The sequence below is a fragment of the Heloderma suspectum genome, chromosome 7, assembly GCF_057233095.1.
Source record: "Heloderma suspectum isolate Gila_16-S chromosome 7, 16-S_ref, whole genome shotgun sequence".
In the NCBI taxonomy this organism is placed as follows: Eukaryota; Metazoa; Chordata; class Lepidosauria; order Squamata; family Helodermatidae; genus Heloderma; species Heloderma suspectum.
The window spans coordinates 3,138,327-3,165,238 of record NC_139464.1 but is presented as its reverse complement, the minus strand read 5'-3'; the positions used below and the strand labels follow the sequence as shown (position 1 = coordinate 3,165,238).

The 26,912-nt window shown below is 50.8% G+C and overlaps 1 protein-coding gene across 7 annotated transcripts; it reads left to right on the top strand.

Annotated features, from left to right (window-relative positions):
- The first annotated feature begins 119 nt into the window (after positions 1-119).
- Positions 120-26,912, top strand: LOC146339235 (src substrate cortactin-like). 7 transcript variants are annotated; one of them, XM_084808848.1, is made up of 16 exons: positions 120-207; positions 5,343-5,426; positions 6,946-7,019; positions 8,305-8,434; positions 9,776-9,886; positions 10,963-11,017; positions 11,582-11,692; positions 17,413-17,523; positions 18,913-19,023; positions 19,392-19,447; positions 20,394-20,463; positions 20,968-21,104; positions 22,092-22,205; positions 24,504-24,849; positions 25,714-25,785; positions 26,070-26,911. In XM_084808848.1, exons 2-16 carry the CDS (start codon positions 5,343-5,345, stop codon positions 26,204-26,206), a joined length of 1,719 nt encoding a protein of 572 aa, XP_084664974.1. In that variant the 5' UTR covers positions 120-207; the 3' UTR covers positions 26,207-26,911. The 7 variants fall into 7 exon arrangements, with proteins under 7 accessions (XP_084664974.1, XP_084664976.1, XP_084664977.1 ...); XM_084808850.1 differs by lacking the exon at positions 18,913-19,023 and having other exon boundaries at positions 26,070-26,912; XM_084808851.1 differs by lacking the exon at positions 6,946-7,019.

The window sequence follows — 26,912 nt, the reverse complement described above, 5'->3', positions numbered from 1 at the left end:
TAAACTTCTCCTCCTGCTTGCATGACACTGGTGGTTGTTCTGCTGCGAAGCTTCATGAGGAGGGACTGTTCTACAGGAAATGAACAAGTTTGGTGAAGTTCAAACAGGAACTTGAGTGCGCACATCTTTGCAGCTGAAACTGGGGTTAGAGTAAGGCAGAAAGCAACAGCAGCTGAGATACCGTGGAAGTGAGGTTTCCTAGTTAAGGTACAAAGTTTTGAATTCGGGGTGTGTGTGTGTGTGTGTGTGTGTGTGGAGGGAGGTATCTGCTGGCTTGCAGTGGTTTTGTGGGGGAGGCTGATCTTGTTCACTGGGCCCTTCTTGAAGGATGCTGGCCCTCTCGTAGCACTTCCGTCCCTAGCTAGGGAGTGGTTCCCAAGCTGGTGGCCACGGAGTGATGAGACCTGCTCGCTCTGGGAGGGAGCCATCAGTGTTTGGGGCCAGCCAAAGACAGGCATGTTGGTAGGAACCCTGTCTTGCCTTGTCCAGTGTATCCGTAGATCACCGATAGCCAAGCTTTTTGGCAAGTGTGCCACAAGCCGAAAACAAAGGCTGTGCCCCTTGGATACATGTGCACCTCGGCAGCCCCCTCCTCCAGGCCTCGGTGGCAGCTTGCATTTAGTCTCCAGTGCCGGGGCGCAGGTGGCAAGACAATGCTAGGAAGGCAAGCTGATATTCTCTGGTGGCACCCCGATCCCTTTGCTGCTGTCCTGCCAGTTGCACCATGTGCTGGCAGTTTTGGGCAGCCTTCTCTTGGTGCCCTCCAGATGTGTTGGATATCAGCTCCCACCCAACATGGCTACTGGACAGGGACAGATCCCATTTGTTCAAAGGACTTCCTGCCACTCGGACAAAGAGCTACAGTTCCCCATAAAGTTGGCCTTCATTTACAGTGCAATCCTGTGTGTGTCTACTCAGAAGTAAGCCCCACTGGGGCTTTATAAGTCAAGAACAACAGTTTGAATTGAGCCTGGAAACAGATGGGAAGCCAGCACAGATGACAAGGGGTTGACAATGGCATAATAAGATGGATTGATCCAGCTCCTATTTAACCGTATTTCAGCCCTGTTCTGGCCTTATTGACATTTCTAGGCTATTTTCAAAGACTGCCCCAAGTACAACTTGTACTAATCCAAACAGGGAGTGACCACAGCACTGAGGCAATACTATTCTCATGCAGGTATCGTCACAACTAGCATGTCAAGCAAAGCTGATAAAAGATGCTTTGAGTTCCAAGGTCACTTGCCTCTGTTGTGACAAGGCTGAATCAATGTGCACCCCAAGACCGCAGACCGAGCCCTTTAGGGGTAGTGCAGTCCTCTCCAGAACCTCTCTCATCTGGACTGAACATCAGTTTATTTGTCCTCATCCAGGCTGTTACCACTTTCAGACCACTGATACAGGATATCCAGTGACTATGCTGAATTTGGTTGTTTGAGAACGCTTTGATTAAAGCTTCATTACATATCACCATATAGGGAAGTAGCTAGATTAGCCAGTGTGAACAATATCTTGTATATAGACAGGATATAAATAAAAAAATAAAGAAGAGGAATTTTTAAATTTCAAATTGGTTAGACATGGGATACATGTAAAAATTAATATGCCCAAATGTATCTCCATTAAGTTCAGAGATTGGAATAAATAGCAAACAAAGTTTTAGAATGCAGACGGAAAATAACTGTTTTAATTATAAAGACCTATTATTTTAAAATAATGCATCATATGCTGAAAGTAAAGAAAGACTAAATGTTAAGTGTCCATCTGGGTTTGAATACTTTCAGATAAGATCTTGTTTGAATTAATAAGTGAAAACTGGTATTTATGAGACCTAACAGGCAGAAAAAATATTTAATAGATGTACCATATTTTAAAAATATTTCTAAGTGGTTTACAAGGAGATTAACAATCCTATGGGGATGACCATAAGCTTTTTTGCTGGTCTGGCTGGGGTTCTGCAGAGCAGGAGGGAAGGAGGCCGGAGGATTCCTGAGAAAAGGATCTTGGAATTGTTGTGGATCACGAGCTGAGTATGAGCCAACAATGCGATGTGGTTGAAAAAAAGATGACTGCTATTTGGGGCTGGGCATGTTTAGCCTTGAGAAGAGAAGGCTGAGGGGGAGACAGGATAGCGCTCTTCAAGGACTTGAAAGGTTGCCGCAGAGAGGAAGACCAGGATCTCTTCTCAATCATCCCAGAATGCAGGATACGGAGCAGCGGGTTGGACTGGATGGTCTTATAGGCCCCATCCAACCCTACTATTCTAGGATTCTAGCTTCTTCCTAAATCCTCTCCCCGCTTTTGTGACCTCAGAGAGGCAGCTGCCGTGGTTCTCTCCATGCTGACTATGTGGGGGCGGGGAGCTCGATTTCCTGGTTTCGAGATCCAGGAATCCGATAGAGCCCCAGGCACAGTCTAGGACTGCTCCCTCCAATACACTAAAATACATCGTAATAAACATTAAAATACATAATACATACAAAAACATTTATGTAAAACTATCATAAAAACATTAAAACCAATACTCACAACACCATAATTACCAAACACATTATGTTTGTTTGGGCTTTATATGTCAAAAACATTTTGAATTGAGCCGGGAAACAGACTGGAAGCCAGCCCAGATGACAAGGAGCTGACAGTGGTGCAATAAGATGGAATGATCAGTCCCATTTAACTGTATTTCAGCCCCGTTCTCAAAACTTATAAAGTATTTCTAAAATAGGATACTCTTCCTGAACGTATCATATGATCAAATGAAACTTCTTTTAGGTCACCCATCCCTGACCTGGTGCCCTCCAGACCACAGCTCCCATGATTCCCAGCCAGTGCCATGCTCCCTGGGAAATATGGGAGTTGCCGTCCAAGACATCTCGAGGGCAACAGGTTGGGGAGGGCTGGGATTTTTGTGCATTTTTTTGGTTATGAAATTCCTTTAAACCTGGTAATTTTTCTTTTCAATTTTATTGAGGGGTCAGTAGTTCAAGAGTACAAGGAATTAATGTCTTATGTTTGCTGCTGCTAGGATACTGGATGCAAAGAACTGGAAATGTCAAAAACTTCCTCCTGTGATAAACTGGTATGCTAAAATGCGGGACCGAGAAGTGATGGCTAAATTATTTCATTATATTAAAATAGAAACAGACAGAAATGAGACATCTTTAAAGAAAAGTACAAACCTTTTAGAGCAGTTTGTAAAAATAATTTAACATATCCCAATGTGAAATAGTATTTTTCTCTACATTCTTCTTGAAAGATTTCTTAACAAATATGGTGTATATTTTGTAATGTTTCCACTCCTCATATTTCATTCAAGTTTATTCTTATATGGGAATTTATTCTGAAGCTATGAGAAGACTGATTTTTCCTGCATTTTGTATAACTTCCATTATTTGCTTGTGTGTGTGTTTTGTAACTACAATTAAACAACTGAATTTGATGAAAAAGAGAGCTGGGTGTTAGCTGCATGTTGGTCACACCTCAGTCCAAACCTCTGGATAATCTCTCCCAGTGGTTTCATGTAGATGTTGAACAGCATGGGGGACACAGTAGAACCCTGTGGGACCCCAAAGCAGTAACCTCCCAGCACTACTGCCTGGAATTGGCCTTTTAGGTAGAATTGAATCACTGCAAGGAAGACCGTCCAACACCCAGCTCAGACAGCCTGTCCAGATGGATGTTATAGTCGACAGCATCAAAAGCCACTGAGAGGTCCAAGAGAATCAACAGGGTCGCACTACCCTGTCCCTCTCTCGGCTGAGGTGATCCTCCCACAGGGCAACTAAAGCAGTTTCTGATCTCACACCAGGCCTGAAACCCAGCTGAAATGGCTCCAGATACTGTTTCATCCAAGAGTGTTTGGAGTTGGGCTAGATGCAACCTAAGACAGATTTGCATGACCACCAGGTACCAGGTAGCACCTGTTTGCTTCAGAGTGTGAAAAAACAAAAGGTGCAAAAGCCGGAGCATCTAAAATAGACCCACTAATAGAATGTCTCAGGATGCTGAAACAAAGATTTGTAAAAACGTCCAACTCCAGTCACCAGTGAATTTTAGTAGGAGATATTATAAGAATTTCCACAGATGTTTTTAGAACCCCCTAAAGAAAGCCTTAAAATACAAATAGGCCAAAACACGTCTAGCTTTTTTTACAAATAAAAACTTTGCTTCAGCATCCTGAGACGTTTCTCTTCTATTTGTGGACCAGTCTGCTTCAGCCTTTAGCAGTTGCAGCTCCCTCTCTGAGTTGCGCAGCCGAGCGTCCGTCTGCATCCTCATGAGTCGAAGCAAACCCCCCCCACGCCTGTTGGAGATCCGGCAGAGGTGTCAGCTGGCTCGGCAGGGGAGGGCAGCCCAGGACCGTCACCTGCAAAATGGGGCCAGGCCTGCCCTGGCCTCTGCCACAGGAAGCAGGGGCCTCGTTCTCTAGTTCTTGATTTGCTCCGAGTCTCCATTAGTCCCAAGCAGGCAGCTGGAGGAGACATTCAGCTCCCCGCTAGTGAGCTGCAGACCACTTCCTCTTTCCATGCGTGCAGCCTCTTGCGAGATCTGTGTGTACTCAAATGTATTGTGAGGGCTTTAGGATCTTCTGCTTCCCCACTCCCCCACCGCCCACTTCCGAAACAGCATCTTCCTCAGTGGGTCCTGGCAGACACTCTGTTTTGGGGTGCTAACATGGCCTTTGAAAGTGCTCATGTCTTTAAGAGATGCTGAGCTGAGAGGGGTTTGGCCCGCAGCACTCAGATCTGCTGTTTCCCGCCCACTTTGTGGAGGAGAGTCGCAGTTCCAGGCACAGTCTCCCTCCTTCTAGGTTCAAACTCTGACCTTGGGACTCTCTTTGATCTGATGAGATTCCATTGCAAGACACTGAGAAGATCCCTGCTGAGCCAGTCCATCTTCCTTTTTCCACCAGTAGCCAATAGACGCCTGCAGGAAAGCAAGTGTCTATTAGCTTGTGAAAGAACTGAGGTTTATGGCCCAGTGCTTTGCTTCAATCTAGCAAGCTCAGCTCTTGGGCTCTCAAGAAGCCTTTCTGAAACAAGTCATCCAGGGGTAGGCGAGGTGTGGCCCTCCAGATGTTTTGCCATGGAACCCCCATCATCCCTCACCCTTGGCTATGGTGAACTTTCTTTCTCCTCTTGATCCAGAACTCTATTGTCCAGCTACTTGCTGGCAGTTTTGATCTCTGGCCAGGGCTAAAAGCCAACCACTGCTGGGCTCAGTTTATTCTGGATGAAAGCACAGAAAAGCTCAAACACTGATGCCAGGTGAGGGTGGAAGTCTCCATGCTGGGAATCTCAGCATGACAAGCTGACCTGGTGGTGTGTCTCTCTTGCCCCCAGATGTGGAAGGCCGTGGCTGGCCACGATGTGTCGGTGAAGGTGGAGTCCCAAGGAGATGACTGGGACACCGACCCGGATTTTGTGGTGAGTTTTCTTCATTCCCCCGGGATCACTGGGTTTTGGATGTCCCAGGCCTTGACTGGTGCATCAAGGCACCAATATTAACAAGCACATCCTCACCTAAGGAAGGCGGTGCTTCTGCTGGCCCAGTCAGGACTCTAGACCAACTGAAGCATCAGGGCTACAAGAGACACCAAAGGGACTAGAAAAAGCTGACATCGACTTACCGAGGTTGCAAGGTTGGCAGTTCTGGGGACATTGACATGAACAGAGATGTACAAGGCTGCTGTTGTTTTCAAGTGGTGTTATCGGAATCTCCTTGTTTTACATGAGCAGGGAATCCCTCGATCTGGGTCACTAATCAGTCATTTCATGGCTGGGCTAACTGAAAACTCAGTTAATACCCAAATAACGGCCCTGCTATTGAAGGTCACAGCCCAAGATGAAAGGGAGGTGAGCCAGGGGCCCAGGGCCTTTTCTTACTTTTTAATCTGCTTCCACCTCATATTTTGACTGTGTAGACAAGTTGGGGTCTGGTGAAAACAGGCTGCTGTGCCTAGGACAAAACAAACCTCAGCCACTCTTTCTTTGGAGTGATCTCACTCTTGTAGGCTCCCCAGTGTCCTGTGGGGCGCTGTCCCCTTCCGAGCCTCAGAGGAGCTCAGTTCTAACTTTGGAAGGGCTGTCAATTGACCATGTTGACCAACTCACAGCAGTGAGTCAGGGGTCCTGGATCGAGATCTTACCACATTCAAATCAGTTACCACCCCAGGGGACTGTGATGGGGTCTTTGATGGAGTCAGAGCAGGGGTCCCCAACCTTTTTGGCTCGGTGGGCACATTCAGAACTTTTGAGTGTCATGGGGGTGTTCACAAAATGGTTGCCATGGGGACACTGCCCATTCCCAAAATGTCTGCCATGGTAGGTGTGGCCAGTCACAACACTCCTTTTCCAAACAGCAACTGCGAGACTAAAAGAAAAGTGACTTGCCCGAGAACCTAAGCACAAGGCAGACGTGGAGGTCTCTGAGCTCCAAAATACAGAACTGCTCTTTTGAAGCCAAATGAAGGTGGCAATGGGGGGCAGCCCTTCACTTTGCAGCAGGCCAGCTTCCCAGTTAAAAGGGTATTTTTAATTTTAAAAATTAAGAAATAAAATCAAAACCAGGAGAGCGAGAGAGCGAGCGAGCGAGCGCCTGGCGGATGCCAGAGAGGCGTCTGTCCGTGGGTAAAACTGAGGCCCAGGGCGCCACGTCGGAGGTGCCGGCGTCCGAGCCTTTGCCACGGGAAGGCAAGAGAAGCCGGCCGCTAGAGACAGGTGCCCGGAGGGGTGCCCTGGCCACGGACCCACCGACGCCCCGCTCCCGCCCCCGCCCAGGCCGGCCTCTCCTACTTCGGGCGAAATACCGCCGCCGAGGGCCGGAGCGCCCGGGGGCCGGCGGCAGGCGAGGCACCTTGCGGGCTGCGGGCGACGCTGCGCAAGCCGCAGCGCCGGCGGACGAGGGCCGGCCTCCCTGACAGCCACGGGGCGCCTTCTCTTGCAGAACGACGTCTCGGAGCACGAGCAGCGGTGGGGGGCGAAAACCATCGAGGGCTCCGGCCGCTCGGCGCGCGTAGAGTGAGTGCACGCGACGCCGCGCGGGGTGCCCGGGCTCGCCGGCCAGCACGGCTGCAGGGCCGCGGCGGCACCAGGGCGGCCCGAGGGGCGGGCGGGCGGCCGCTGCCCGAGCCCGGGGCGGGAGGGCCGAGACACGCGCGGAGCCCGCCCGCCGGAAGAGACGGGGAGGGCGCCGCGGCAGCGCCCGCGCCGCCGGGGAGGGAGGCGCCGCCGCCCCGCGCCGCTCGGCGCCCGCGCGCGCTGTGCCGGGGGCGGGAGGCCGGGCGAGAGCGCGGGGGCCGAGGGGCGCCCCGCCCTGCCGCGCACGGAGCTCTGCGGGGGGGCGCGGCGGCCTCTGCTCCCGCGCCCCCGCCGGGCTTCTCCGCCGCTCGCTCCGCGCTTCCTCCCGCTGCAGGAAGGCCGCGCAGGACAGCGCGGTGCGCCGGGCGGCGCCCCCTGCCCGCAAGCGCCGCTCGCCGCCCGGCCGCGGGCGCCCCCCCCGCGCTGCCCCCCGCGAGGCGGGCGGCCCCCCGGCTTGCGCGCCGCCCCGCGCCGCGCCCTCCTCCCGGCACCTCCCGCCCTCCGAGCTCCGTTGTGCTGTTTCCCCTGACGAGGAAAGCCGGTCGCTTCCCCTCCTCACCCTGGAGTCGATGTAAATGAGGATGTGCTGATTAAAGTCGCTCATTGCAAATTAAACAGCGGCGTCACTTAGTGGCTTTGATCTCCTTGAGAAGTTAGGTTTTTTTAAACAGCCATGTGGAAAGGACCCGATCCAATCCCACAAAGATTCCGGACGCAGAAGCCCTGGTAAATTGCAGGGTTTTTAGCCTTGTGTGATGAAGCCCGCAGAGGACTAAAGGGATTGAAAAGCCCGGGAGAACAAAAGGGTGCCTGAAAGGATGATAACGTAGGCATCAGGTGGGCCTGTCTGGGGACGGTATTCCCTAATCGGGAGCTGCTACTGAAAAGGCCTGCTCCCAAGCAGCCAGCCACGGTACCTCGGCATGCGAGGGTGCGCAGAGCAAGGCCTCTGCGGATGATCTCAGGGCTCGGGCAGGAATATACGGGAAGAGATTATCCTTCCACACACATCTTGAAATCCTCTGCACACATCCTGAAACTGTTTCTGAGCCCCGGAAAGCAGTTCCCACCTGTAGAACTAATTTCTGTGTGTGGAGCCCTGTGGATTGCACCCGATTCCTCACTTTTCAGGAGGACAGCCAGACCTCAAACCCAGCTTGAGGCGGCGGTTGGGTTGGGACATTGCTATGGCAGCTCCCTTTCAAACCCTCCTCTCCTTCTCCAGCATCCACGAGCTACGAAGCAAAGTCTCTGAGGAGCACGAGGTTCTCAGGAAGAAGGAGCTGGCGACGGCACCCAGAGCTTCCTATGGTTATGGGGGCAAGTTCGGCACAGAGAAGGATCGCATGGACAAGGTGCAAAGCGGCATGTGGGGGCGGGGGCTGTTCTTCGTGTGCTGCCCAGGCCTGGGGTTTGTGCATGCGTGTGTTCATGCGGGCGCTGTAAGAACTGCCCTGTTGTTGCACTTCGGGAATTTGGAAGCTCTTCCTACTGGAAGGCCTTGGCAGGCTCACCTCCCATTAAGATAGCCAGCCCCTACCCCGCCCCAGTAGTGGAAGTCATGAATGCAGTTACGACTTCGATCCTTTGCATGCTTACTTGGGAGGAAGCTCTGTTGAGCTCAGTGCTTACTGCTTAGTCAGCTGAGTCACAATGATGGGAATTGTTGTCCAAACCCATCTGGAGGGTATCAGGGTGGGGTTGGTTGTTCCAAGTAAACAGGCATTGAATTGAGCTGCAGGTCTGTTTGTATATTGTCCTTGGATGCATAGTACGTGTGTGGGAAAAATGAAAACATTACAGGCATGGCTATGCAATAATTTCTTACAGGGAAAGCTGGCTCCAAGGTGAGAAATTGCTCCAATTCTTCCTTGGTTCCTTGTTATTTTGCATGTGCTCCCACAGGCTAACATAGAGACGCAAGACCCAAGAATGCTAAACTGCACACAACTGGAACAGACGGGTATGAATTCTATATATCATAATACAAAGGGACAAAAACAATACGTATACAAAAAGGACCACAAGAGTAACAGCATAATACAAGGAGCAGAATTGTAAAAATCTAGATGGAACTGGCTAAATGGACAAACAGTAATTAATTGCAGCTGGAAGAACTGTGCTGTGGAGGTGGTGGTCCATTATATAATATTATATATATATAAAATTTACACTCGTGTGTTCCAGTTGTGTGCTGTTTAGCATTCCTGGGTGTGTTTTTTTACAACTGGTGCCCTTTGTACTCATCAGTTTAACACAGAGATGCAGCCAAGGGATGTATTGCATTGGCCATCGGCAATAACTTTTCCTGTGGTTGTATCTCAGTTTCAGCACATGAGAGTGCGTTCATAAAATCAAACAATCAAGGAAAACTTACAGGGATTGTGCAAATGTACCCTTAGGGTGTGTGTGTGTGTGTGTGTGTGTGTGTGTATCTATGTGTCTATACAGCGTACACCCATATAGTACATTTAAGCCTTCTTTGGTTGCCTTGCTTTCAAAGTTTTCTCAGTTGATCTGCAATTGGACTCTTGCAAAGCTTATCTTATCTCATCTGTTGAAATAGCTGTTCAGAGGAACTGGACACGGAGGATGGGTAATGGCTGGCTTGCTGGGGGCCCCTCACTACTACCTGCCCTCTCAGTAGAATGGTGTACTTGGCTGGATGTTGACACTGGTCTATCTTGGTTTCCCAGAGTGCACTAGGCCATGACTATGTCGCCGAGGTCGGGATGCACTCATCGCAGACGGATGCAGCCAGGGGATTTGGAGGGAAGTACGGGGTGCAGAAGGACCGAGCAGACAAGGTCAGTCAGTGCAGCGTTTTCTCCTCCTGGTGCAGCTGTGCTGCCCCACCCACCGCTGAGGCCAGTTGCCGAGGCACCGTGCCCTGGGCCAGCACATCATCCCACAGGCCCCTGGCAGGAGGCCACCTACTCGCCGAGAAGAAAAAGCATCTTGTGCTGGTTTGCATCCGTGGCTTTGTTTCCTCCTCCAGGCTTAAATTAAGATCATGGCTGAAATTAATTTTGGTGGGAAACAAATACTCAAAAAAGCCCGCTTAGCTTGGATTTGCTTGCAAAGTTTCAAAATCCCTATTCATTTTGTTCCTTAATACTAGCGGCCATATTTCAAAAGTGGGAAAAGTTCTTACTGTCTGATCAAATATGTTCTCCTTTCTGAGAGTGTTTCTAATTACAGCTGTTTATAGCTGCGTCTTGGTAATTGTCACCTCTCCTAATGCCCCGTATGGAATATTATATGATTATCTAACGGCATATGTATGAAAGGAGTACAGAATTTGTTTTTCATGGTTCTGTTGTTTCATCCCCATGACTTGCAAAGTTGTGTTCATTCTTGTTCATCAGTATTCTTGTTTATGTCTAGAAAATGTAATAAAAATGAAGAGTGAAAAAAGAAACATTGTGTGCAAAATATGGGATTTAGCAAGTTAATAATACTTACTGCAACCTTGAAAATCAATCAGCAAGGCTTAACAATCTCATTTTCTTAAATGTGTTTGACCAAATGGAATTTTAAAAGCACACTTTCAAAGATTACACAGAACTGAATGTCAAAAATGCAGCTACATTTTGAATTGTTGCAAAATGTTTTTTTGGCCCCTTCCTAGAAGTGATGTGACACACGACAGTCTGTATCACAACAGCATTTACTCCCATTCTTGACCCTCACCTTGTTCCCCCTCTTCCTTCTCCCAGTTTTCCCTCCCCTCCCTGTGTTGTCTCCCCCACTCACAATATTTAGGTTGTAAGTTCCTAGGGGCAGGGAACTGTCCTTTTATTCCCTTGTGTTACCCTGCATGGGACTATATTAATAATAGCACCTGGTGGTTCTAATTTGTGCCTCTTTCCCTTCTCCGCAGTCAGCACTGGGCTTTGAGTATAAAGGCGAGGTGGAAAGGCACACCTCACAAAAAGGTACATTCTGAGAGCCTCCTGAGCTTTTCCTGATGTTCCTCGCTTTGTCTTCCTCTGGGGGCTGGTTCCTAGAGCAGCTGTCCAGGAGGATGCCCTGCAGCCCCCTCGCCCGCCAACCCTGCCTTCTCCTTCCCTGTGCTTCAAAGAATCTGGGAAGGGAGCATGTGCCCTGATGCATTGCCACACACAGAAGCACAGGAAACCGCCATTGCCCATGACTGTAGGGCCTGGTGGCGCATGAAGTTAGATACAGAGACCTGTGTGCCAGGTGTGCGCAGATGATGAGTGAAGCTGCAGTGAAGGTGTGGAAGGTGTTTGCTATGAGCAGAGCCAGGAAGTGGGCGCCCCGGAAGTACCACAGCGTGCGAATGTCTGCCGTGTGACTCTGTGACCAACCTCCTTTTGGAAAGCATTGAGTGTATTGCATAGTTTCTGCACATATTGGTTGTTCAGCTCATCATGACATCTATGGGGCGGGCGATGTGAGTGAAATGGGTCAGCTGTGCCTCAGGTTGCTTGAACACGTGCATCTTTCTGAGATGTGCTGCATCTTCCCCTCTGCAGACTACGCCGTCGGCTTTGGAGGGAGGTTCGGAGTACAGAAGGACCGTCAAGATAGGTCTGCCTTGGGCTGGGCGCACAAGGAGGAAGTGAAGCCCCACGAGTCCCAGACAGGTGGGCGTCCTCTGCCCTCTGGTTCATGGGAGGATGCGGGGTGGAGTGGAGTGGGAGGGAAGAAAGGAGGGGGTCACCCTGGCTCCCAGCAGAGTCTTGTTATTCAGTCGTGTCCGACTCTTCGTGACCCCATGGACATAGCACGCCAGGTCTTCCTGTCCTCCGCTCTCTCCCGGAGTGTGCTCAAGTCCATCTTCATTGCATCGGTGATGCTATCCAGCCAGCTCATCCTCTGCCATCCCCTTCTCCTTTTGCCTTCAGTCTTTCCCAGCATCAGGGTCTTTTCCAGGGAGTTTTCTCTTCGCATTAGGTTGCCAAAATATTTGAGCTTCAGCTTCAGTATTCACCTTCCAATGAGCACTCGGGGTTAATTTCCTTTAGGATTGACTGATCTGACCTCCTTGCAGTCCAGGGGACTTGTAAGAGTCTTCTCCAGCACCACAGTTCAAACACATCGATTCTTCGGCGCTCGGCCTTCCTTATAGTTCAGCTCTCACAACTATACGTTGCTACTGGGAAAACCATAGTTTTGATTAGACGGACCTTTGTCAGCAAGGTGATGTCTCTGCTTCTTACTATGCTCCCAGCAGTGTAGGCAGGGTCAAACAACTGCCCAAGTAGGCTGACACCACGCCTCACGTCCGCCTCAGCCTGAGCCTCAGGACACTCCTAGCGCTTTGGAAATAAGGGTCCAAGTCAGCACCCACTGCTTCAGGCCTCAGGCCTGAAACTTTAAACAGCAGCAAAACCAAGCAGAAAGGCTCTGAATTTAGTACCAAGTCTTGCTTGAAGCACACACAACACTTGAAATAGGCATTAAGTTTATATACAGTGGGGAAGGAATAAAAGACATACAAGAACCAGAGTATATTTGGAAACAATTCCTCAGGCCAAAAAATAACAGTTACTTAAACCTGGCCTCTCTGTTACCTAAGCATGGGTCTTCAAGCAGGCAGGGTCCCAAACTGTGACCCTGAGAGTCACATCAAAAGCTGACGAAGGATGAAAACACACGGAACTAAAGACCAGCATTAGCCCCTCTTGCTTTACACCCACAAGCCTTTGACAAATGTGAGGCGAGCCTCCTTAGCCAATCCCGAGCTGGCAGAATAATTTCCTCAGGCTTTCAGGAGGGGAGGGGTGTGAAATAATTCAGTTTAATTTGGCAAGGGTTCAGCTGTGGCCTTGAGAGCAGAACAGCAGGAGAGAACGCACACAGGCTTGATGCCGATCTGCACGAAATGGAGTGCTTCCATGCAGCTGAATCTCAAAAAGAAAATGGATTTCTTGACAGCACGGAGGAGGCTCTAAAATTCAGGCTTTCCCATCTCCAGATGTATTAGACTACCATGCTCTATATTTCCAGCCAGCATGGCCACTGGCTGTGCCAGCTGGGGATGCTGGGCATTGCAGTCCAAAACATCTGGAGGCCACCAGATTGGGGAAGGTTGCTCAAACATATAAGCGACTTTCCATTATGCCTGTTAGTTCAGGCCAATTGTTTGGTCACGGAGCAGCCGCTTCGCAAGCAGAAAGCTGAACGTTCAATCTGTAGTTAAGAGGGCTAACAAAGTCTCCCTGAAGCTGCTGCTAGTCAGATCAGGCAGTCCTGAGTTAGGTGGGCCAACAGGCAGGCTCAATGTAAGACTCCATCGTATGTTCTTCCTTGCAGCCCACTTTATGCAGGTGTATGTTTCCCTACTTATTTATTAGTCACATGTGATAGAGGCACCCTCCTCCAAGCGCCTCCTCTGAGGAAGGCTCAGCGGGTGGCAACAAGGGAGAGGGCCTTTTTGGTGATGGCCCCCTATTTATGCAGTGCTCTGCCCAGAGAGGCCCACCAGGTGCCAACACTGTTATCTTTTCAGTGCCGGTTAAGACTTTCCTCTATCCCCAGGCGTTTGATGGCATAGGATGGGCTGCTTCATGCATCAGTTGAATTGTTTATGGTTGTCACTGATCTTTTATTTGTTTTATGGGGTGGTTGTATTTTAATGGATAATTGTTGTAGCTGTTTTAAATGTTGCATGCTTTAATTCTGTTGTAAGTCACCTTGCCCCTTCATGGATCACTGCCTTGTTGTGGCGAAGGGGCTTGCGTAACTCAGTGAAGCCATAAGCTATGCCGTGCAGGGCCACCCAAGACGGACAGGTCATGGCAGACAGTTCTGACAAAATGTGGTCCACTGGAGAAGGAAATGGCAACCACTCCAGTATTCTTGCCAAGAAAACCCCATGGAACGTATCACAAGGCTAAAAGAGATGACGCCGGAAGATGAGCCCCTCAGGTCGGAAGGTGTCCAATATACTACTGGGAAAGAGCAGAGGGAATTTCCAAGTAGCGCCAGAAAGGGTGAAGCAGCTGGGCCAAAGCCGAAAGGACACTCAGCTGTGGATGTGTCTAGTGGTGAAAAGAACGTCCGATGCTGTAAAGAACAATATTGTTTAGGAACCTGGAATGTCAGATCAATGAATCAAGGTAAGCTGGAGGGGGTCAAACATGAGATGGCAAGATTGAACATGGACATCTCGGGAATCAGCGAACTCAAATGGACAGGCATGGGCGAATTTAATTCAGGTGACCATCATATCTACTACTGTGGGCAAGAATCCCTTAGAAGAAATGGAGTAGCACTCATAGTCAACAAACGGGTGGGAAAAGCAGTACTGGGGTACAATCTTAAAAACGATAGAATGATCTCGGTACGAATCCAAGGCAAACCATTCAACATCACAGTAATTCAAGTCTGTGCCCCAACCACTGATGCCGAAGAAGCTGAGGTTGATCGGTTCTATGAAGACCTACAACACCTTCTAGAACTCACACCAAAAAAAGATGTCCTCTTCATCATAGGGGATTGGAATGCTAAAGTAGGAAGTCAAGAAATCACCGGGATAACAGGCAAGCATGGCCTTGGTGTCCAAATGAAGCAGGACAAAGGCTAATAGAGTTTTGCCAAGAGAACACGCTGATCATAGCAAACACTCTTTTCCAACAGCACAAGAGACGACTCTACACATGGACATCACCAGATGGTCAATATCGAAATCAGATTGATTATGTCCTTTGCAGCCAAAGATGGAGAAGCTCTATACAGTCAGTCAAAACAAGACCTGGAGCTGACTGTAGCTCAGATCATGAGCTGCTTCTTGCAAAATTTCGGCTTAAATTGAAGAACGTCGAGAAAACCACTAAACCATTCAGGTATGACCTCAATCATATCCCTTATGAATACACAGTGGAGCTGAGGAATAGATTTAAGGGGTTAGACCTGATAGAGTGTCTGAGGAACTATGGACGGAGGTCCGTAACATTGTTCAGGAGGCAGCAACGAAATCCATCCCAAAGAAAAAGAAATGCAAGAAAGCAAAGTGGCTGTCTGATGAGGCTTTACAAGTAGCTGACGAAAGAAGGGAAGCGAAAAGCAAGGGAGAAAGGGGAAGATATATCCAACTGAATGCAGAGTTCCAGAGAATAGCAAGGAGAGACAAGAAGGCCTTCTTAAATGAACAATGCAAAGAAATCGAGGAAAACAACAGAATGGGAAAAACTAGAGATCTCTTCAAGAAAATTGGAGATCTCAAGGGAATGTTTTGTGCAAAGACAGGCATGATCAAGGACAAAGAAGGCAGGGACCTAACAGAAGCAGATGAGATTAAGAAGAGGTGGAAAGAATACACAGAAGAACTATACAGGAAAGATCTGAATGTCCCTGATAGCCATGATAGTGCAGTCACTGAACTTGAGCCGGACATCCTAGAGAGTGAAGTCAAGTGGGCCTTAGGAAGCATTAGTAACAACAAAGCTAGCGGAGATGACACTATTCCAGCTGAGCTATTTAAAATCCTAAAAGATGATGCTGTTAAAGTGCTGCACTAAATACGTGAACACATTTGGAGCACTCAACAGTGGCCACAAGACTGGAAAAGGTCAGTTTACATTCCAATTCCAAAGAAGGGCAACGCCAAACAGTGTTCAAACTACCGTACAATTGCGCTCATTTCACATGCCAGCAAGGTGATGCTCAAAATCCTGCAAGCTAGGCTTCAGCAGTATGCGAACCGAGAACTACCGGAAGTACAAGCTGGGTTTCGAAGAGGCAGAGGAACTAGAGATCAAATCGCCAACATTCGCTGCATCATGGAGAAAGCAAGAGAATTCCAGAAAAACGTCTATTTCTGCTTCATTGACTACGCTAAAGCCTTTGATTGTGTGGATCACAACAAACTGTGGCAAATTCTTAAAGTGATGGGAGTACCAGACCACCTTACCTGTCTCCTGAGAAACCTGTACGAGGGTCAAGAAGCAACAGTAAGAACCAGACATGGAACAACTGATTGGTTCCAAATTGGGAAAGGAGTACGACAAGGCTGCATATTGTCACCCTGCTTATTTAACTTATATGCAGAGTACATCATGAGAAACGCCGGGTTGGATGAATCACAGGTCGGAATTAAGGTTGCCGGGAGAATTCTCAACAACCTCAGATACGCAGACGATACCACCCTTATGGCAGAAAGCGAAGAGGATCTAAAGAGCCTCTTGTTGAGGGTGAAAGAGGAGAGTGCAAAAGCTGGTTTGAAACTCAACATTAAAAAAACTCAGATCATGGCATCTGGCCCCATCACTTCCTGGCATATAGAAGGGGAAGAAATGGAAGCTGTGACAGATTTTACTTTCTTGGGCTCCAAGATCACTGCAGACGGTGACTGTAGCCATGAAATTAAAAGACGCTTGCTCCTTGGGAGGAAAGCTATGGCCAACCTAGGCAGCATAGTAAGAAGCAGAGACATCACCTTGCCGACAAAGGTCCATCTAATCAAAGCTATGGTTTTCCCAGTAGTAATGTATGGGTGTGAGAGCTGGACTATAAGGAAGGCTGAGTGCCGAAGAATTGATGCGTTCGAACTGTGGTGCTGGAGAAGACTCTTACAAGTCCCCTGGACTGCAAAGAGGTCAAATCAGTCAATCCTAAAGGAAATCAACCCTGAGTGCTCATTGGAAGGACAGATACTGAAGCTGAAGCTCAAATATTTTGGCCACCAAATGCAAAGAGAAAACTCCCTGGAAAAGACCCTGATGCTGGGAAAGACTGAAGGCAAAAGGAGAAGGGGACGGCAGAGGATGAGATGGCTAGATAGCATCACCGATGCAATGAATATGAACTTGACCAAGCTTCGGGAGAGAGCGGAGGACAGGAAGGCCTGGCGTGCTATGGTCCATGGGGTCACAAAGAGTCAGACACGACTGAACGACTGAGCAACAAAGTCGCCTTGACTCTTCTTTTTCTTTTTTTTCTTGTGTGAAAGCGGTGAGGCTGGAGAGGTGGTGACTTCTCGAAGGCTGCCCAGTAAGCTTTGTGGCTGAACAAAGACTTGAACTCCCTGGTCTGTGTGAGTGCTCTGTACTGGGCAGTCCACTGACTCTCTGGGTATAGAGTAGAGGTCAGCAGCTGGGAGCCTCCTGGGCCAAACTCCAGCCTCCTAGCGGTCCTCCCTGACCCCTCAATTACCACCCAGAGGCGAGGGAGAGGCGAGGGAAGGGCGTGGCATCTGTGCCCCAGGCTACCTCTGGCCCTGGCCCTCCACCACCACCTCCATTCACTTAAGAAGTATCACTCTTTCATGACCCTTAGCAATGAGTTGCAGGGGCCGCATCCACCCAACCAGCATGTCCTGTGCCTGTGATATCTGAGATGTGCTGCATCTTTCCCACTGCAGACTATGCCTTCGGCTTTGGAGGGAAGTTCGGAGTACAGAAGGACCGTCAAGACAAGTCTGCCTTGGGTTGGGCGCACAAGGAGGAGGTGAAGCCCCATGAGTCCCAGACAGGTTTGTAGAAGTATGTGGGGTGAAGCCCCGGGGGAAAGCTCTCCAATGCAGCTCTCTCCAACCCAGCCCCCTCCAGATGTGTGTGACTGCACTGGGGATGTTGGGAGTTGAAGCCCAGTACATTGGGCCGGACCCAGGTTGGGGAAGGCTCCTCAGATGAGCAAACAGGCCTCCACCATGGCCGTCAGGTCTGGCTCTGGAGCAGAGCAGCTGTGTCACAAGCAGAAGGCTCTGGGTTCCATCTCCGGATAAGAGGGCTGGTAAAGTCCCTGGAGAAAAAGCCCATCAGAGCAGACAGCACAGAGTTAGGTGGATCAGTTGGCAGGCCCAGAGTTCAGGGCCCCTTCGTAGGTTCTTCCTCGCAGGCCACTAAATACGGTCATGCTTTTTCCTACTTATTTATCAGTTACATTTATAGCCAGACTTTTTCAAGGGAGCCTAGGTCAACAGAAATGAGCAATTCTGTTTGGAAGGCTTGACTGGGAGTAGGGATGTCTCGATTTTGCGAATCTGTCCCATGTGTGTTTCGCAGATTGTGCGGTGTCATTCGTTCCGGCATCTGTTCACATACAGATTCAATTTCTTTTCCTTAGGTGGAAAAATGCGCAAATAATTCCATAAGAGGGTTTGCAACAGTTTACATAATTTGCGTTACTACGTAACATTTAGCGTATTGTCCCTCTTTCAACTTTTCCCCATGTATGTTTACACGTCTCAGCAGAAACTTGTATATTTTCCTACAAATAAATTTGCATAAATTTTGGGAAAGTAAAAAACCATCCGAAAGTCCACGGACTCCGTGCGGCCTGAGGGGGTCACTCTGCAGCGGACTCCGCAGCGGATTCTTAGAAATCCAAATTCATTTTAGTCTGCCTTGAATTTCTCCAGCATCCCTAGCTGAGAGGTGGTGACTTGCCTAAGACCACCCAGTAAGCTTTGTGGCTGAACAAAGACTTGAAGTCCCTGGTCTGTGTCGAGCGCTCTGTCCTTGGCAGTCCACTGACTCTCTGGGTGTAGATTAGGGGTCAGCAGCTGGGAGCCTCCTGGGCCAAACTCCAGCCTCGTAGCGGTCCTCCCTGACCCCTCAGTTACCACCAAGAGGCAAGGGAAGGGCATGGCATCTATGGTTACAGGCTGCTTTGGGCCTTGGGCCTCGCCACTTATGATGGGGCGCAAATCCTCAAATCCATGGGCCAAATCCAGCCCAACTATGTTCCTAATGTGGCCCCCAGGGTCCCCCAGATGGCCCCTCCCCCTTCCTTCTTATGTTTTACGTTGCAAGTCACTTCTTAGTGAGACCTCATGGTGGTTTGCAAGGACCCGTGTCCACTCAACCAACGTGTCCTGTGCCTGCGATTTCTGAAATATGCGGCCCCTTCCTGCTTGCAGACCACGCCGTCGGCTTTGGGGGGAGGTTTGGAGTGCAGAAGGACCGTCAAGACAGGTCTGCCTTGGGCTGGGCGCACAAGGTGGAGGTGAAGCCCCACGAGTCCCAGACAGGTGGGTGTCTGGCGCCCTCTGGTTCATGGGAGGATGCGGGGTGAAGCCCTGGTCGGTTGGGTCAGGCGAGGTGGCCCTCCCGTGAACGCATGACCTGCCGACATGCGCGCTGGGCTTGTCCTTAGTGCGTTGTGGTGGAGCTGCGGTGGGCTGCATTTACATATCTGGGTGTGTGCTGGACAGTGAAACAAAAGGCTTCATCATGTGGCTGGGCGCACTGACGAGCAAGCAACCCATCGTGTGGACCGCTGTCTGCCGTGTGCGCAGCGGGAGCTGCCTGGATGGGCTGGAAGGGTCCTGAGGCCGAACTCCTTCAGTGCAGTTCTTTTGCTCCAGCATGTCATAAAGGGCTCTGTTTTGCATTGCAGATTACGCCAAGGGCTTTGGAGGTCGCTATGGGGTACAGAAGGACAGGGTGGACAAGGTAAATAGAGGTCATGTGCTGGAAGTGCCCGAGGGAGACTTGTCGACAAGAGAAGCTGCGTGGGAGGGCTGAGGGCATGGGCTTAGGCGTATCTCAGAAGTTCTTGTCCTTAATTCTTGTTCTGTTTTGTTTCCCATGGCTTGAGTTTGTTCTCACAATCACAGCTACTTATTCATATTTCAGGGTGTCTTCTCACAATCAAATTTTTACAGATGAGTTAACTTAGCGTGGATGATTAACCTCCAGATATTTCAGACAAATAACACAGCTGTTTCCCCTGCCACGGCTTTGTCCGTGGACATTTCCTGTGTTCTTCTTGTGGGTGGAATGGCCCAAAGGAGCAACTGCGGTGCCACTCCTGCCACACTTCCATCTGGGCTGCAGAACCTCCTCCTTCCATTGTGGAGAAGCTCTCAGGGGCCACATTCCAGTGGTGGGTGGGCCAAAAGGCAAAGGGGTGGGGCCAAAATTGCACAAAAGCAGCAGCATATTGTGGCTTGAAGCTCTTCCTGCCGGAAGCTAAGCCCCAGGAGAGGCATTTCAGCCTCTTAGAGCGAGGGAGACTGCACAAGACCTGGGAAACCACCCAACGATTGGTCCCTGGGGGGAGGGGGCGTGGCCTTCCAGGGAACCCTGGGGGCCAGATTGGGACCCCCAGAGGACTGATCCGGCTCCCGCACCTGAGGTTCTGCACCCCTGCCCTACATCGTCCGTGGGGGAAGCGGCTGTTTAGCCCAGGTGCTCTTTGAAGGCGTGGAAAGAATCCCCCTTTCCAGCACACTTTCCACACCGCAGGACCAGGTGAACAAGAGCGTTGCTCCAAAGGCATGTCAAGGGGGAGATAATCTCGTGGCACGACAGACGGGTCTAGCGGCTGCTTATGGGAGGCAGTGAAGTGGCGCCTCCACGCCGGCTCGCTGGGCTTTCAGTGGACCTCTCTTTGCAGAGCGCTGCTGGCTTCAGTGAGATGGAAGCTCCAGCTTCCTCATACGAGAAGACGAGGCCTGTGGAGGCTGGTAAGTCTTTCTCCGGGCCAACCTGGCAAGCTTGACGTAGGATCCACGACGACGGAGAACAGGCCTTTCACCCACAAGGCTCCATGAGAGCTGTTGGTGAAGGAATGGTGGTCACCAAACCCGCAGGGGCTGGAAGGGGACTTGGGCTGTGCCACGCCAGAGGGCAGGGCTGGAACAGATGGGTGGAGATGGCAGGGAAGCAGATTTTGGCCAAGCAGTAAGAGGAACTTCCTAATGGAAAGGCTGTTTGAGAGTGGGACAGGCTGCCTTGGGAGAGGGTGGGCTCCCCTTCACGGGAGGCATTTAAGACGGCTGGATGGCCGTCTGTGGCTGTGGTTGCAAGATTTCTGCGCTGCGCAGGGGGTTGGACAAGATGACCTCCAGGGCCCCTTCCAGCTCTACCATTCTGTGATTCCATTATGCTAGCCCACCTTCTTGGCCGGAGGGGCGTGAAGTGGGGTCTTGCTGGTTGCCTTCCCCCCTCACCCCTGTCCTTGTAAACAGCTTCCGGCGGGGCAGGCAACCTGAGGCAGCGGTTTGAGAACATGGCCAAATCAGCTGAGGAAGAGAACCAGAAGCGGGCAGAGGAGGAGCGCATGCGGCGCCAGGCCCGGGAGCAGCAAGAGCGCCGGGAGCAGCAGGTGGCGACCCTGATTCCCCCCCCCAGCGCACCCCCCCCGAAGGTGACTGGTGAAGGTGGGGAACCTGGCTCTGTGAGCCAGCATCGCTCCCCGCGAGATGAGCGGCAACACCACGTGGCATCTCATCACCGAAGTCACGGCTGCGGGCAATGCAAGCGAGAAAGGGGGTGTCATACATCGGGCCTGCAGAACAGGCTGACGAGGCCGTCATGTGCCTCCCGAGTGAGCCAGGCACTGCAGTAACCAGGGTGGTGGGATAGCTCAGGCCTGGCTTTCATCTTCCTTGCACAACCTCTGTTAAATTTTCAGTGGTGTGCCAGCTGTTGTCCCTCACCCAGAGAAGTTGTGCCCTCTCCAAAGGTGCTCACCCAGTTCTGTGGGAGGACTGGGCTCTGTGTGCTTTAGGCAGCTGGCATGGGAGCCCCTCCCTTGCCCATAGCCAGTGGGCGCATCTCTCTCCTCCCATGGAAGGTCTTTAAAGGGTAGAATTGAACCCTTAAGGATGTCATTTGCTCAGCAGTGGGAGTGGGGTGGGTAGGTGGGAGTCTGAGGCTAGCCAAAACCCAACATGAAGAAGGATGAGAGGGGGGCTCAGTTTCTGACCCATATTTTGCCACGTGGGAGCATTTATTCATACATTCATCACATTTCTATGCCACCCCATAGCCAAAGCTCTCTGGGAGGTTCAAAAACATAGAAACTATAAAATGCAGCACAATGAAGCACAATAAAGCATAATAAAAACTTTAAAAAGTTTTAAACTACACTATAAAACCAAAGTTAAAAAAACCCACAGCAGCAGTATATAGATTTAAAAATACAATAACAGATTTAAAAACAACAAAAACTGAAGGACTGAAATGTCTTGGGGAATAAGAAGGTGATAAAGCCCCAAGAGTCAGATCAAGGAAGACGTTATGTGAAGGGCCCCCCCCCCCCTCCGGGGGAGGCGAGGGAATGCACAGCTGAGTTTCTTTCTCCTTTAAGGAAACCCAAAGAAGCGAAGAGCCAGGCAGCAAAGAGCCGGTCCCGAAACTCTTGCCGGAGCCTGTGAAGGTGTGCGCAGAACCCATCTTGCCCCCTGTGCCCCCAGGACACCAGGTAGGAGGAAGAACAGCTGTAACTGTCCAAGCAGACGCAGGACAGCCACCTTTTCTGGGGCACCAATGGGGCACGGAGGCGTGGTCAGGTCCCCTTGTAAGGTTGCAGAGGATGCTGCTGGGCAACATCTCTTGCGCTCCACGTGGCCAGTTTTCCAGACTGCTGCTATGCATCTGTAGAAGTGGCCTTTTGCCCGCAGAGAGCGCGTGCCTTAACCGGCACGTTGGTCCTTCAGGGGCCACAGGAGGGAGCTGTTGACATTTTCACTCGATCGATAGGCGGAAAAAAAGGGGTACAATACTCAGTTTGCCATGTTCAGCAAACAGTGCTCCTTTAAGAATGTCTGAGGTTTTGTTTTTAGAAGTGCTCCTCAACATGTCCTCCTCCTCCGCCTGGTATTATTATTATTATTATTATTATTATTATTATTATTATTATTATTATTATTCCTACAGTGTTCAAGAACCTAGCTCCATGTTTCACTCATCACATCAAAAGCCTTCACATGCCGCAGAATATGGCGGGGGTGGGGGTGGAGATGAGCTGGTTGTGTCATGAAGCTGCACCGCTTGAGGCTGAAGGTGGTGGCACCATTTTTTCAGTGCTCCCTCCCTCATCTCAAACTTCCTGGAAATCAAAAACCGGTCATAAGGCAAAGGACCAGACAGAATCTTTCCCCTTGATATGCTAGTTCTCCATCTTCGGTGAGGTTTTTGTCGTTAATGTGGGGGGGGGGGCATTCGGAAGCGGTTTCCTCCCACCCATGTCCCTGCAGTGGTACAATCTAGGCTCCCACTTCAGCGTCCTGCCGCTGTGTTCTGTTCCACATGTGGATTCAGCCTTACTTTTGCAAATTCTGAAGGCACCTCCAGGGGCAGTCAGAGAAAGCTGGACGGAATCTGCAGGCGAATGGACAGGACCCTCTGGCCTCCTTTCTCTGTCCGTCCATTACTCAGCCATTGTTGTTTTAAGGGCATTTCTGCACCAACCTAAAATCCTACATTTGAAACAGGGCTTTCTGTTTTAAATGCAGGATCACCACTGCCTCCCTTTACATGCATTTCCTCCCCACCCCACCCCGTATCTGAATCTTCCCTATCTTTCAGTGATCTCGCTCCTCTTCTTGCCACTTTTCCTCTTTTCACAGAGGAAACTGAAGCGGAACACAATAGGGTAATTTGATAGCTCATTATCTGTGATGTATTTAAAAATGGAACAAAGGGCGTTGAGTGCAGGAGGGCCATGGCAGGGTCACGGCAAAGAGCCCGCACACTTCCGTCGCAGGATAAAAGCTCCGTGTGATGAAACCCTAAATCTCAGCTCATCCTGTTGCTTCTCCAGGAGCTCACTGCACCGGCTCCTCTCTCCCTCAGACCCTAGGGACAAGTAGCCCTACCTTGAAGGAGAGAGAAGAGAAGCTGAGCAAAAACCACAAGCAGAGAGCGCTCCCAGAGGAAGCTTTTATCGCGCAATTGCCCTGCCTCATCATTCATGGAATTTTACCGGGTGCCCAGACACGGTCCTCTCCCACTGGAATCCCTCCTGTGTTTTCCCATTGCTGCGTCTGTCTTTTTCTTTCCGCACACACACACACGTGCGTGCACACACACACAAATCTGTCACGGAGGGAAAGATGGAACTGTTGCACCATGCCTTTTGATTGGAAGTGCTAGGAGCCCTTCATCTAGAAGCACCCAGAGAAAGGAGGCCAAGGACTCTATGATCCCCTCCGGTGTTCTCTGTCTGCCTCTGGAGAGCTTCAGAATTTCTGTAATCAGAGCTTGGCTTCCACGCAGGTCCTTCTCATATGATTAACGTAATGTGGAGCCAAGTTCTTTGCATTGTACAAATAAGATTTTAGAAAGTGCATAGAAAATATATCGAGCCGAGCAAAGACTCCTGCATCCCAATGCATTTTGGGCTACAGACCCCTTTGTCAGGCATCTGCACTCATTTTTATTACATTTCTGTAGTGCCCGATGGCCGAGGCTCTCCAGACAGCACACAAAACGGTGTGTCGGATGTAACTACCTAAAAACCCCTCCAGCTGGCATTGCTGGCTGAGATCCAAATAAATACATACAACCAAAGAAGATGCAGGCCTTGTTCTCAGGCTCCCAGCCTGGGAGATTAGGCCAACAACTGGGGACGTTGCTTCCCCGGAGTGTTTATTGCGTGCAGCGTGTTGCTCTGGCTGGGGCTGCGCAGTCTGCCGCAGGCCGCCTGGAAGCAGAACAATAAGCTCGATGGGCAGATTAATGTGCAGCTGCCCAGGTTCTTTCTCTGTCTGGTGTCCAGGGCATGGCTGGAGAGGAAGAGGAGCAGCCTCCAGCCCTCCCCCCACGGAACATGGACTTGGACGAGGATGTCCGCGAGCCACCAGCAGCCCCTTCTGTGCACCAGCCCATCAGCGCAGAGAGTCCGGACTGTGGTGGTGACTATGAGGAGGTGGCTGGGCCTGTGGCCCATGAAGAACCTCCAGTCTTCCACGAGGATGATGACGCCGGGGGGGACTATGAGGAGATGCCAGACCACTTCAGCCCTGGAGAGGCCGTCTATGACAACAGCCTGGACGACGCGGGCCAAGACTATGAGGAGATCCCGGCCCAGAATCCGGGCAGCTGTGGGGGCGTGTCCTCTGCAGGTGAGAGCAGGGGAGGGTCGCCACCGATGGGCCTCACCTTCCCCCCAGGGAGCCCTGTCCTGCCTGTCTTGAAGGAGGGAGCGCTGAAGGTGCTCTCTCTGCTTTGTGAAAACATGTGTAGGGAAGGGGGCTTCATAACAGGTTAGATCAGAGAATGAGGAACACACTTTGAAGAGCTCCCAGGATGGTCTCCCCAGTTTACATGTCTTGGAGCACTCAGTGAATCCCAGACACAGCTGAGTTCTGAGCTCTTAGCAGGGCCGCTCCAAGCTGTTTTGGTGCCTGGGCAAAGGAAAAGATGGTGCCCCTCCCATTCCATGTACAGAACCCCCCTGGACTGGCGGCTGAATCTCCCTTCAGCGCTGGCTATGGGACAGCATCTCCCACCCCTCCTGAAGGCGGCAGTCTCGCTCGGGGAGTGCAGGGCCGGCTTCTCGCCCACACCTCGCTGCCACATCCCGGTGCCTGCTCCCTCGGGCTGTTGCCTCGCTTTGCTTAACGGTGGGGCCAGCCCTGGCTCTCATGGCAATGTCCCTCCCTCGCACGATGCGCTGGATAATGGCCAAAGCTGGACAGCCCCGAGGAATCGCCCTTTCCATCCTGGGAACTGGGGGTCCTTCCTGCTCCCCAGAGACAGAAGCACAGCGCCTGCTGGGGAGGGGGCCACTCTCCTGTCAACACTGCACCTGCCAGAATTTTCCCTAGGAGCAGCTGGCAGCTGGAATGCTGCTAGCCATGCTGCTAGACGGGGGCGGGGGCAGCTGGGGGACCCTCTTCTAATTAATGTGGGAGTTGGCGTGAGCCTGGACTGTCCCCCCAGGATTGTCATGACCCATGCCACCTTCTTGGCTTCTTCTCCTGCAGGAGCTGAAGGGTCAGTGTATGAAGTGCGTGAAACGCGCCTGTCCGCTGTGGCCCTCTATGATTACCAGGGAGGTAGGTTGGGTATTTTGCATCTGGGGAGTAGGGGGTCGTCATTACCCTGCTGACCCCAGAACTGCTGTCGGGAAAATCATAGAATCACAGAGTTGGAAGGGACCTCGGAGATCATCTAGTCCAACCCCTGCGCCATGCAGGCTCTTCACCGCAGGGTGCAAAGACAGCATCTCTGGCAGGTGGCTGTCCAGCCTCTGCTGAAGGACCTCCAGTGAAGGATACCCCCAGTTAGGATAGCAGGCTAACTGACTCCCCCCTTTTCCACCCCCACCCCTTTTTGGCAGATGGGGATGATGAGATTTCCTTCTTCCCCGGAGACACCATCACAGACATCGAACAGGTGGACGAGGGCTGGTGGCATGGACGCTGTCGTGGCAAAGATGGTCTTTTCCCAGCCAACTATGTTGACCTCCTTCCTTGAAGGTCTCCCTGTTGCTGAGTCTCCCCATGCTGTATCCCCATTGCCACCCCTTCCCCAGCTGCCCCAGGGCCACAGCAAACTCCAGCCCAGCCCCCTGGCTGAGGAATTGGAGAAGACCTCAGCTTCCCCTCACCCTCACTTCACAATGGCGTGAACAAGGTGCTTTTCCTTCCATGTGGCATCAGGGTGCCTCTGGGCCCCTCCGGGCTGTCATCCGGCTCCCTCTAGGATGTTGCCAGGCTTCCCCTCCTGCAATTTCAGGCATGCTGCAGTTTCTGGGCTTGTTTCTGCTGCACCCAGTTTTGTTCAGCCTCTGATGCTGGATGGGCACAGAATTCCTTACTTCTGTGGGCCCCACAGACAACTATTCAACTCTAAAACCCTCATAGCAATCCAGCAACATGTAAACCAAAGCATTAAAACTTTGGGGAGCCAGCATGGTGAAAGGTTAGAGTAAGCACAGGAGAGACAGGCCCTAAACACTCACTCTGGGCAACCTCATGCATGAGGCAATGAGCAGCTACATAGCTGCATATTAAGTGTGCACTGTTTAACATGCGGAAGTGTTGCTGATCGTTTTGTGCATCTACACCTTGCTCAACTCATAGTGTTAAAAATAGATGAAGTATCGTATGCAATGTGCATAAGAGGGTTGTTTTTTTTAAGACTTCTATTTCAATAAAAGGTATAATCGTGCTATCCACAC